The following is a 12301-nucleotide window of genomic DNA, read 5'->3' on the forward strand; positions in this document are numbered from 1 at the left end:
GACTCACCAGCCGGACATCCAGGTAAGTAACTCAGATCCCACCCCATCTAACATCCCATCACAAGCCATTGGGCATATTTACAGCTAATAGTCAAAGACCAATTAATTGCCAAAAGTAGGCTATACCATTATACTATCCTCTCAAACTTATCAAGCTTAGTCTTGAAGCCAGATATGTGTCTTCTGCCCCCACTACTCCCCTTGGAAGGCTGTTCCAGAACTTCACTCCTCTCTGATGCTTAGAAACCTTCATCTAATTTCAAGTCTAAACTTCCTGATGGCCAGTTTATATCCATTTGTTCTTGTGTCCACATTGGTACTGAGCTTAAATAATTCCTCTCCCTCCCTGGTATTTATTCCTCTGATATATTTGGAGAGAGCAATCATATCCCCCCTTAGCCTTCTGTTGGTTAGGCTAAACAAGCCAAGCTCTTTGAGAGTCTCCTTTCATTAGGCAGGTTTTCCATTCCTTGGATCATCCTAGTAGCCCTTCTCTGTACCTGTTCCAGTTTGAATTCATCCTTCTTAAAACATGGGAGACCAGAATTGCACACACTATTCCAGATGAGGTCTCTCCAGTGCCTTGTATAACAGTACTAACACCTCCTTATCTCTACTGGAAATACCTCACCTGATGCATCCCAAGACCACATTAGCTTTTTTCATGGTGATATCACATTGGTAGCTCATCATCATCCTGTCATCAACCAACACTCCGAGGTCCTTCTCCTCCTCTGTTACTTGCAACTGATGTGTCCCCAGTTTATATCAATAATTCTTGTTATTTATCTCTAAATGCATAACCTTGCACTTTTTGCTATTAAATTTCATCCTATTACTATTACTCCAGTTTACAAGGTCATCCAGATCTTCCTATATGATATCCTGGTTCTTCTCTATATTGGCAATACCTCCCAGCTTTGTGTCATCCGCAGACTTTATTAGCACATTCCCACTTTTTGTGCCAAGGTCAGTAATAAAACCATTAAATAAGATTGGTCCCAAAACCGATCCTTGAGGAACTCCACTAGTAACCTCCCTCCAGCCTGACAGTTCACCTTTCAGTACAACCCACTGTAGTCTCCCCTTTAATCAGTTCCTTATCCACCTTTCAATTTTCATATTGATCCCCATCTTTTCCAATTTAGCTAATAATTCCCCCTGTGGAACCGTATCAAATGCCTTACTGAAATCAAGATAAGTTAGATCCACTGTGTTTCCTTTGTCTAAAAAAATCTGTTACCTTATCAAAGAAGGAGATCAGGTGGGTTTGGCACAACCTACCATTTGTAAAACCATATTGTATTTTGTCCTAATTACCATTGACCTCAATGTCCTTAAACTACTTTCTCCTTCACAATTTTTTCCCAAGATCTTGCATGCTACAGATGTCAAACTAACAGGCTTATAGTTGCCCGGATCACTTCCCCCCCTTCTTAAAGATTGGAGAATTGCTAATATAGTTCCTGTCATACGTTACAACTCCTGAGTTTACAGATTCATTAAAAATTCTTGCTAATGGGCTTGCAATTTCGTCTGCCAGCTCCTTTAATATTCTTGGATGAAGAATATCTGGGCCCCCCTGATTTAGTCCCATTAAGCTGCTCGAGTTTGGCTTCTACCTTGGATGTGGTAACATCTACCTTCATATCCTCATTCCCATTTGTCATCCTACCATTATCCCTAAGCTCCTCATTAAAGATTGAGGCAAGTATTTATTTAGATATTGGGCCATGCCTAGATTACCCTTAACCTCCACTCCATCATCAGTGGATAGCGGTCCCACTTCTTCTTTTTGTTTTCTTTTGATATGGCTAGAGAACCTTTTACTATTGGTTTTAATTCCCTTTGCAAGGTACAACTCTACATGGCTTTTAACCTCTCTCACTCCCTACATGTTTTGACCTCAATAAGGTAGCTTTCCTTGCTGATCACTCCCATCTTCTATTCCTTGTAGCTTTCTGCTTTTTCTTAATCACCTCTCAGAGATGCTTGCTCATCCAGCTTGGTCTGCAACTCCTGCCTATGAATTTTTCCCCCTTTCTTGGGATGCAGGCTTCTGATAGTTTCTGCAACTTTGACTTGAAGTAATTCCAGGCCTCCTCCGCCTTTAGATCCTCAAGTTCTTCAGTCCAATCTACCTCCCTAACTAATTCCTTAACTTTGTTAGCCCTTTTGAAATCAAAAACCCTAGTCAGAGCTATTGTTTATCCTTCATTTAGTTTAAACTGAATTAGCTCATGATCGCTCAAACCAAGGTTGTCCCCTACAACCATTTCTTCTATGAGGTCCTCTCAACTCACCAAAACCAAATCTAAAATGGCATCCCCTCTTGCTGGTTCTTCAACTACTTGGTGAAGGAATCCATCAGCTATCACATCCAGAAAAATCTGAGCCTTATTATTATTACTAGCATTTTTCCTCCAGTCTATATCAGGGAAGTTAGTCTCCCATGATCTTCTAGAAAGTTCCACATAGAAAAACAAAGATGCCTGGAGGCTGGACTTCACTTGCCCTTGCCTGTCCCTTTCATTGGCTGCAGATACAATTAGTGTGCCTGGGGGTGGATGGGTATACAAATACATGAATGCATTAGCGGGGACACAATTTCCTTTTCTGTCCACTTGGAGGTGGGCAGGATAAAAGATGGGATTTGCCACAAAGCCTTGGCCATCTTCAAAATCCCCTCTTGTACCAGCAGTGTGAGCCACGATGGGGCTGCTGCTGTTAGAATGTTGAACAAGTTGCCCGACTCCTCCGCCAGTTCCTCCACTTCCAAGCCCAAGTCGAAGCCACCCTTCTAAGCAGGGCTTTGTGCTCTTTAAAGTCCTCATGGGGACTGACATGCGAGGGCCACGCTACTGCCTCATCTGACGAGGATGATGATTGCACCACTGAGGGAGGGCCTGGGGCATTATCTCCTATAGGGGAGGGCTCCCTTGGAGTGGGCACCTGCTTCTCTACCCCAGCATTGGAGTCCGCACCACACACTGGAGTCTGGTACAGTTGTTGCAGGGGGTTGCTTCTCTGAAGCAACAAGGGAGGAATGGTGCGAGAAGGGCATCAGCATCACCAGCATGACCCACACATTCCAATAGGGCTGGTCAGTGACCCTGCTACCATGCTGGCACTGTGGGAGCAGAGATGGTCTCCAGTGCTCACAAGATTTGCTGCTGCCATGGCGAGGGGCTAAAGTCTCACTATGACCTAGACTAGTCCCCTTCTAGTGACCAAGGTGAGACTGTAGACACTTGTGTCTGGTAGCTGACCGTAGGCACCAGGGAACTGTGCCTCAAGTAAGGTGATCGGTGCCTCTGAGGACTGGTGCCGGGGGCATGGAGTCCAGTGCTGGCAAGGTGAGATGTCCCATACCAGCGGAGACCTGTGCTGGGACATCGGCTGGTGCAAGTACAATCGGTGCTGAGTATATGGAGACTAAATGCCTCACTACAGGTCTTCTGCGCTGGTGGAGACCAGGACTGCAGTGATGGCGAGTTGCTAGGTTGCTGAGTCAGGGACCACGGTAGTGGAATGCTGCCTCTGCTGTGGGGAGGGATGGTGTTTAACTGCCCTCTGAGGTAGTCTCATAGCTGGCTTGCCCTGAGAGCGGGGAGCCTTAGCCACCTCCAGTGCGCTGGAAGGACTCTCTGGTCCCTAGCTGCCTGGAGGGCCCTCAGATGTTGAAGGTACAACCAGGTGCCAGGGTCCGTACTGCTTCCAGGAGTGAGATCCCTGCGTGGCGGTTCCTGGGGCTCCAGCCTGAGAGAGACCCCTTGAGGCTCTGGAGTGGGCAGACAGCCCTGTCCCTCCTTGCGTGATGACAGGGAGCCTCACTTTTTCAGGTACTTCTTCGACACCGGCAAAGGGGAGCAGTGCTGGGCAGAGTTCAGTGTGGGGCAGAATGCTCTCCACCGACGCCGAGATGCTAGGCGTAGAGTTGGAGCAGGACGGCTCTAATGTCGGATGAAGTGCAACTTCCATAAGAAGGGTCCTTAGATGAATTTCCCCATTTCCTTTGAATTCTGGGTCAAAAGTTCTTGCAAATTTGATGCTTCTCCTTTACATGCGATTTTCCCAAGCACTTCAGGCAGTGGCTAAGAGGGTTGCTAACAGGCACAGGCCTATTGCAGGCTGAACAAGGCTTGAAACCCAGGGACATAACAAGTAGTAATTGTCTCAAGCTGCAGTGGGGGAGGTTTAGGTTGCATATTAGGAAAAAAACTTTCACTAGGAGGGTGGTGAAGCACTGGAATGGGTTACCTAGAGAGGTGGTGGAATCTCCTTCCTTAAAGGTTAAGGTCAGGCTTGACAAAGCCCTGGTTGAGATGATTTAGGGTATGGCTACATTTGGAATTTCAAAGCGCTGCCCCGGCAGCGCTGCGGCAGCGCTTTGAAGTGTGAGTGTAGTCGGAGCAGCAGCGCTGGGAGAGAGCTCTCCCAGCACTGCATGTAAACCACATCCCTTACGGGTGTAGCGTGCAGCGCTGGGAGCCGCGCTCCCCGCGCTGCTGCCCTGATTACACTGACGCTTTACAGCGCTGTATCTTGCAGCGCTCAGGGGGGTGTTTTTTCACACCCCAGTTGCAGCGCTGTAAAGTGTGAGTGTAGCCAGTCCCGCTTTGAGCAGGGGGCTGGACTAGATGACCTCCTGAGGTCCTTTCCAACCCTGAGATTCTAGGATTTTATGACCAAGGCCATGCCAGCGCAAAATCCCTGCTGAGACTAATTTACTAAACTAACTCTTACAACTTAACACCTAATTACTAACAACTATATACAAAGAGCAGATAATAGGTGCTGGGGAAAACCCATTATCCACCTCCGGAGGCAAGGAGAAGTTGCTCCGACCAACCCTCAGGGGGTGGTAAGAAGGAACTGAGGACGTACAGCGGCGACTCCTCATATACCGGCACATGAGCGTGGCACTCCAGAGGGCACCACAGCCGGCCCTACAGATACTGCTAAGGCAAAAAATTCCAACATCTGTGCACTTGGGCACGCACACACCTAGCATGGAATCGACATGAGCAAGCACTCAAAGAAGAAGAACAGGCATTGGTCCCTCAAAGGTCCCACAATGAACAGGGAGATGACCCTCCTGTTCACATCCTGGCCATGCGGAGTCCATGGCACAGGAACAGTCTCTAGGAAGAGGAACCTCTGGAGGTGCAATAGCAGAAGCAGCACTCACCTTCTCATTGTTGCCAGCTGCCCAGGGGGCGTCTCTCACCACAAATCCCTTGGATGGGGCCTTGGACTCCTCATGTGCGGAGGGTTTCATGTACACCTGCATCGCCTCGTTGTCCACCACATCAGCCAGCTGCAGACAGAAGGCAGCACAAGGAGAGAGGTTCTTTGTATGGTGATGTTCCTTGTGTTCCCTACTTGGTCAATGAAGTCTCGCTTCCCGCACAGTATCAGCCAGCCATTGCTGCCAGTAGCAGCCTAAGACTAGCATGTTGCACCCCTCAGACAGGCAGATGACATCCATCTGACTGGCCACTCTATTCACTCATTTACCCCTCCTCACTTCAGTGGCATGGGGCAGTGGCCACATAGGCTGCCTTGACACTGCTTCACAAGCCAATACCTACTCAGGGCTCTAACTTCTAGGGACAGTTGCACAGAACAGCTGAAATTGCCATGAGCAGTGAGAGAGAGATGGAAGGGAGGAGGAAAACGCTACCTTCCTCTGCCCACAAGTGGCAGGAGCCAGACAGATGTGGACATTCAGTGATCACTATCATGCAACAGTACGCCCATATTAGAAATGCCCTGTAAGTTTCCACAGCTGTTCGCTAAGCTCCATGCACACACACAGCAGGGACTTGTAGTTTTTAGGCCTATACTCTCCACTAACAAGGAAGTTCACTGGGCTGTTTATGCTACAGATCAGAGCCATTCTTCTCGCCTTCACGTCCCTGCCTCCTCCACTACTCACATATTCCTCCTCCAAGTTCAGGATATGATCTATTGCTTCCTCCACGTTATCAGGGAGCCCGGTAACAGTCACACAGTTGGGGTCAGACGCGCCACTCTGGGGGAAGCGGATATCCACCTGAAATGTAAGGCACAGCAGAGGGTTTTAAAAGTGCACCAGCCCCGCTCAGCTGGCTCATCATTCTGGAGGTCCATGGCTAGGCTGCAGTGATGACCCCACAAGCGCTCACAGTCAGAGGGCTCGTCTGCACTGGACCATACCAAGCCCCATTGGGGAATGTTTGGTTTCCAGTACAAGAGAGTGCTAAGCTGCAGCCCATACACAGCAGGAAGCCTCATTCCCAGCAGAATGGACTCTGCTCAACTTGGGAGCAGGGGGATCTGACCCTTCTCCAGCCACTGCTGCCATTCGCTCAGCACCCCACAGCTTTGTAGTGTTGCGTAGCCAAGAGCCCAGCAGGGTGGGGCTGAGTTGCTCTACCACCAGCACCTGCCCTGGGCAGAGTACCCACTTCTGCAGAGTGCTTAGATCTCCGGCAGCCAGAATACAGGCGATCGCTCCCACTGCCATCATAACCTGCCATGCTTTAGCAGTCACTATGATGGTAGGAGTTCTAACCACTACATCCTCAGCTATCATGTCCTCTGTCAAACCACTGCTAGTGCCGCCTCACGACACTACACTGGCAAAAACCAAAGGGTTCTAGAGAGCTTCCAGGATTCACCAGCAGCTCTCAGCTTGTTTTAGACACTCTAGAGCCCCAGGAACAGAGTGGTGCTCGAGGTGCCACAATTTCATCTTCAAAGAGGAGATTTCCAGCCTTCCCAATCTCCAAGAGACAGAAGGGAAGTGCAGGTCTTCAGCGTGGCACAGACTCAGAGGTCTGAGCTCCCCCCAGGGCTATCAGTGGGTTGTTCATGGCATGGCTAAAAGACAAACGCAGTGTCAATGATGTTCATTATTTCACTGCTGATCATTTCAACAGACAGACACCGCGAAGGCCTTTCTTCCAAGAGCCCAAACAATCCTACTCCAGCCTGAGACAGGTGCGTGACCTGTTGCTTTAGGCACTGCTGGAAGGTAATCCAATATTATAGTAAAGCTGTTTAGAACAGAAGAAGTGTCTCTCACGCATTGCAAGGGACCCAAAAACCCAAGCTTCCCCCTACTCAGCTCCCCCTGCTCACAGACAGCTTCCATAAAGCAGCTATGTTTTCAACAGGAAAATCTAAACCGACTGAAAGTATTAAAGATGTTAGGGCACCACAAACACTGAATCCAACAGCAAATTCAATACAGACTGTATGGGACTCCTTGGATTTTTGTTTATCAAAAGCTGCCAGATTCCCTAGTAGTCTCGCAGAGCTGAGTACCCAGGGCCCTGGGAACGTCAAACGCCCCTCAGAGAGGTGCCTAAATGATAGCAAAGGTTCCTCATGGGCTCCAAGCAGGAGTACCAGGAGGCCATGGCCCTATCACTTTTAAAAGCCATAAGGGTGAGTGTGGTGGAGGAGAAAGAGGAGTGAGATCAGGGAGCAGGGCCTCGGGGGAAGGGACAGTGTGAGATTAGGGCCTCGGTGATAAAGGGGCAGCCCTCGGTTCGGGCACCACTGGGCCTCCCTAACACTTTCAGGAAGCTTCTCTGACCCCAGCTCCATAGTCAGTGACAGGGGAGCAGATAAAGCTGTTCCCTCTCACTAGGAGGAGCCATTAAGCTCAGGTCTGAAAGTGTGAAATGATCAGATCACTGTGATTGTGATGGACAGGTGCCACTGGCAGAGGCACCTGAAGAACAGTTGTGGCTTAGCCCTGGGAACAGCACAGAGGGAATCACACAGAAGCAGGTCTGGCAGATTAAAATCCACCCAGGCCACAGACACTCAGCATACATCTACACAGCAACTGACCACCTGCAGCTGGCCCACATCAGCCGACCGGGGTCCAGGATGCAGGGCTATACAATTGCAATGTAGCTGTTTGGGCTCAGGCTGAAGCCAGGGCCCACCAACCTGAGTATCTACCCTGTAGTTAAACAGCTCTGTAGCCCCAGCCGACTGATGGGCCAGCTGCAGGTGTTCAACTGCAGTGCAGACACAGCCTAAGGGCTCAGTGGAGTTCTCTCTCAGCCTGTGTATGGAACACTGAAGTCATGTGTCCCACCCTGGGAAGAGCTCCAGCAGCCAACTGGGACTCAGACACCCTGGGTCACCATTTCCAGAGATCCCATTTTGCTCAAGGTGTGGGGGAGGACAGGGAAGGGAGACAAGCAGGCTGCTTCAACCCATTCCCAGTTGTGGTGTCCAATCAACTATGCTGTGTGGTCCATCTACCATGTTGTCGACCTATACCCTGGCATGCAGACCTGGCTCAGACTAGAGTAAGTACAGGAAGAGAGCAAGGCCTGTGCAGTTAGACTGAAGCCTTGCCTCCCATCACCCGAGTCCTGTGTCCATCTCCATCTCAATCAAGCCCACAGAGATTCCCTGTAACACATCAGCACTATCATCAGCCTTTGCAGCCCAGGTCAAGATTTGTGCACAGGGCAGAAAGCATGGGCATCAAGAGCCCCCGAGTCCTGGGTTTGAAGTAGTTCAAGCTATCCCAACCACTGTACAGCAGCCCCTGCAATGGATCCAGCATACTCTCTGTGCCCACCTTGAACTCATCCATGATTTTGCGGATGGCTTTGCCCCGTGCTCCAATGATGCGGGCATGAACACGATGGTCCAACATCACATCCTCAGAGACCATCTGCTCCAGCTCACCCACAATCTTCATGATGGCGTCTCGGGCTGCCTCAGTGTTCTTCTCATAGCCAGTTATGGTGATCTGATCCTGGGACTAGGAAAGCAGGTTGGGGAGAAAGTTAGAATGGAGTTGCTGGGAGCAAACCCATCCTGGACCTGTTAGGGAGAAGTCTGACTGGAAGGCAACACTACAGGAGACTTTGGGCTGGAAACCAAAGTGTAGTGTCAGACTGGCCTGCCTGGGACAGGCTTGGGGTGTTTTTAATTTGATCAGCATTTTGCAGTGAGCAACTGCTGGAAATGTCATGTGTGCTCTCCTCGGAGCCCGGGGCCCAGAGCCTCTATTGTGCCCCAGAAGGTTTTATCCCCCTCCAGTCCTCACCTGGTTTTCATCATCCTTATCTGGAAACTGGATGTTGACCTCATGCTCCGTGCGGATCTGGGTGATCACTGCCCCCTTCCTTCCAATAATTTTAGGGTGGTATTTGGGGTCCACAGTGACAGTCAGCTTGAAGCTTCGCAAGGCCTGTAATGAGAAGGGAGACCCTCTCGAGCGCTATAGCAGAGTATACACCAAGGCTTGACCAATTAAATCCATTCCTGTCTATGTCAAACTTCTACCTCCATCTCTCAAGGATCCTGGCTGTAAGGTGATACCACACATTTAGGCAGATTCTGGGGGCGTTTTTTGCTTTCCTGTGACATGCCCCAGGTTGTCCCACAGTGGCTGCTCTGGATGGAACTACCTGAACGTATTTGTATGATTGCAGAGCCAAAGTAGCTGTGTGCACGTCTGCCACTGGCCTGTGCTTCTGCTGAGCCTCTGCTCATTTATCCATAGCTCCCTGCTCATGACAGCTCGTTAGTCTGTCCTGGGGACTATAGAGAGGGAACCCAAGAGAGCAGAGGAGCCAGGGAGGATGACCAAACTGCCACACTTCACATAAAGAAGGTAGAGAATGGGACTTGGAAGCATTCCTCACAGAGCGATGATTAAAAGCTATTGGGGAGCGCTGAGACACAAGCCACTGGCCAAACCAGTTACTGCATGCCTGGTTTCACTGCAGAAAGATTGCCCCATTCCAAATGCCTCGCCTATTTGTTTAAACTAGGATAAAAACTGGACACACCAATCACTACCTTTTCCATCAGCTCACACTGCACAGCTGGGCTATTTAGAATCCACTTGATCTTTTTAATTAAAATTACATTTGAGTAACACACAAAGTGGAGTGGCCTCTTCCCATCAGGTTAGTAGCTAATAGGGCTGTAACTACCCTGCTTACAGTGCAGCAACTTGGGTTACGGGAGCTTGTAACTCAGCCTTCACGTTCACTTGAGGCAGAAGCAAACAAGCCTTCATAACTCTAAATTCCTTATTGTAAACCAAGGCAGCTGCCTCCAATAGTGCTGCAGAGCCCAATCCATATGAGCTTCCACTTTTCTGCCAGCTAGGTGAACGTTGCTCATTTTCACTTTACTGCCCAGGTTCAGAAGGCGGTGCCCAGCTGTTAGATCGGGGGGGGGGGGGGGGGTCTGAAAGGCTGATCTCATGTGCCTACCCTAAAAGCTCAAATGTCAGGCCAAATACACACTATTTACAAGAGTGCATTCTGCAGCTATACATCCTCTGATATCGCTAACTCCTTTACACAAAGCTAAAACACTTGGGGCAGGAGTTATGGGGCTGGTTCTCCTAGGAGCAAGAGAGACAAGGGAGCAGGCTGTGGCACTAGGGCTTACCCGATCTTCTTGCTCAGCCTGCAGTTCCTTCACTCTCTCCAGCAGCCCAGCCTTCGCGCGGTCCAAGTTTGTAGTGAGCCCAGTGATACTGATGACATCAGACCGAAGCTCAGGGGCAGGGACTTGGATGTTCACCTAAATGACAAACACCTGTGGTCACTTTGGGCCAATGGACCCACACTACAGCCAGTCCACATGCCACCTTTTTATTGCTGGGGGAAGAACCTGAGGTTGCAGCATCACTGCTACAGCCACCACCACCAAGGAACCAAAGCAAACTTAATTCACCATTGTGTGACTAGTTCTTGACTGTGCAACTGGTATGCGGTAGCTCTTGCACCAAACTAAAGGAGGTTTGGGAAAAGGAAAAGGTTTGAGCAGCATGGTCCTGTGGCTACCAATACACATAGGAATGGCCAGTCTGGGTCAAGACATAAGTCCGCCTAGTCCAGTATCTGTCTGACACTGGCTAGTACCAGTTGCTTCAGAAGAGCCCTGCAATAGGCAGATGTGGAATAACCTGCCTCGAGGGCATCAGCCAGGAGGCTGCAGAAATCAAACACTGGTGCCAGTCTATTCCAGGTGAATTCTAACTGCATCTCATGGACTTTAATGCCAGAAGGGACCATCATGATCATCAAGTCTGACCTCCTGCACATTGCAGGCCATAGAACCTCACTCAACCACTCCTGTAATCAGGGTGGATTTGATTTAAAATCAAATTGATTTAAATCACGATTAAATCTAGTCTTCCTGACTAGAGATTTATTCAGGGATTTCTACATAAAAGTGCATTCTTGTTGGTAGTTATAACCTTAATACATACTCTTCACAACTCAGAGATAGATGTAGATTACATTTTTAGAAGGTATGCTATAAATTTTTAAGTGATTTATTTTTAAAAAAACTTTTCAGATTAGTTTTACAGCTATATCAGAAAATGAATGATTGTCTGGTTATTTCATTTACCAAAAGGTAATTGAACAGATAGTTCACCTCGCAATGACTTCATAACTCTCTCCAATTCAACAGGTTAATCATTAATATTTGGAGGATTTTCTTGCCATGCTGTATTAGGAGGAGACCACCACCATGCAGACATTAAGTTGTTTTAGTTAACTAAAACAACATTATATATTCTGGATTTTTTTTCTTTCAATAGCAAACATAATATTTTAACACAACAAGCATATGAATTTTTTAATTTAGTTAAACATTCAAGTTTTTTTAAAATCAGGTTTGTTTTTGTTAAAATAGTTTATTAAATTTTTTTTTAAAAAGAAAACAAAAAAGTTAAATCAACTATGTCAGCCAGCTCAACATGAGAAACTTAATATATTGGCTTCTGCAGCTAACTCAGTCATCTTCACCTTCATTTTCCTGTTTGTTCATAATCTGGAAAAGAAAAAAACAAGCTTTCCTGCTTTTTCAGGTCCCAAATGATTTCTCAGTTTGGAATGAATTAGTCCATAGGAAGAAAATATTCCTTCTACACCAGCAGAAGTTACTGTTAAAAGTGAGATCATCATTTCCACAGTCTCCGAATCCAAATTTTTAAGTCACTGGTGAGACTTTCTTTAAAACATCAGCAAACATATATTTCTTGAATGGTTCACCCTTAGCTCTGAAGTTCATTATAGTTGGCATTATAATTGCTGGATGTCCATGTCATAGCCAACTCCTCTTCTTCAGCAGTTAAGGTTTGACCCTGGTACCGAATATTTGCAAGAAAACGAGCTGGAGATAGTGCTTGTCCCATTCGGTTTTTAATGCTTGTAATTTAACTCTGTCATTGCATATTTCTCTTTTTAAGATCTCACTCAGTTCCTTCCACATTTCAACAGTATCAGCAATAAAACAGCTATTTCCC

The 12301-nt window shown here is 47.8% G+C and overlaps 2 protein-coding genes across 6 annotated transcripts in view; one reads left to right on the forward strand and one right to left on the reverse strand.

Annotated features, from left to right (window-relative positions):
- Positions 1–12301, forward strand: part of LOC127056957 (protein phosphatase 1 regulatory subunit 7) — a 94404-nt gene that overhangs the window by 74661 nt on the left and 7442 nt on the right. The gene's annotated exons all lie outside the window — the stretch shown is intronic.
- Positions 1–12301, reverse strand: part of HDLBP (high density lipoprotein binding protein) — a 112913-nt gene that overhangs the window by 8217 nt on the left and 92395 nt on the right. For all 5 annotated transcript variants that reach the window (XM_050965356.1, XM_050965358.1, XM_050965357.1 and 2 more), the window contains 5 exons: positions 10432–10566; positions 9071–9214; positions 8597–8782; positions 5942–6058; positions 5192–5320 (listed from right to left, as the gene is read on the reverse strand). In XM_050965356.1, coding sequence (XP_050821313.1) covers positions 5192–5320; positions 5942–6058; positions 8597–8782; positions 9071–9214; positions 10432–10566 — 711 coding nt within the window. The remainder of the gene's footprint in view (positions 1–5191; positions 5321–5941; positions 6059–8596; positions 8783–9070; positions 9215–10431; positions 10567–12301) is intronic.

Source organism: Gopherus flavomarginatus, chromosome 8 (genome assembly GCF_025201925.1).
Source record: "Gopherus flavomarginatus isolate rGopFla2 chromosome 8, rGopFla2.mat.asm, whole genome shotgun sequence".
NCBI classification, from domain to species: domain Eukaryota; kingdom Metazoa; phylum Chordata; order Testudines; family Testudinidae; genus Gopherus; species Gopherus flavomarginatus.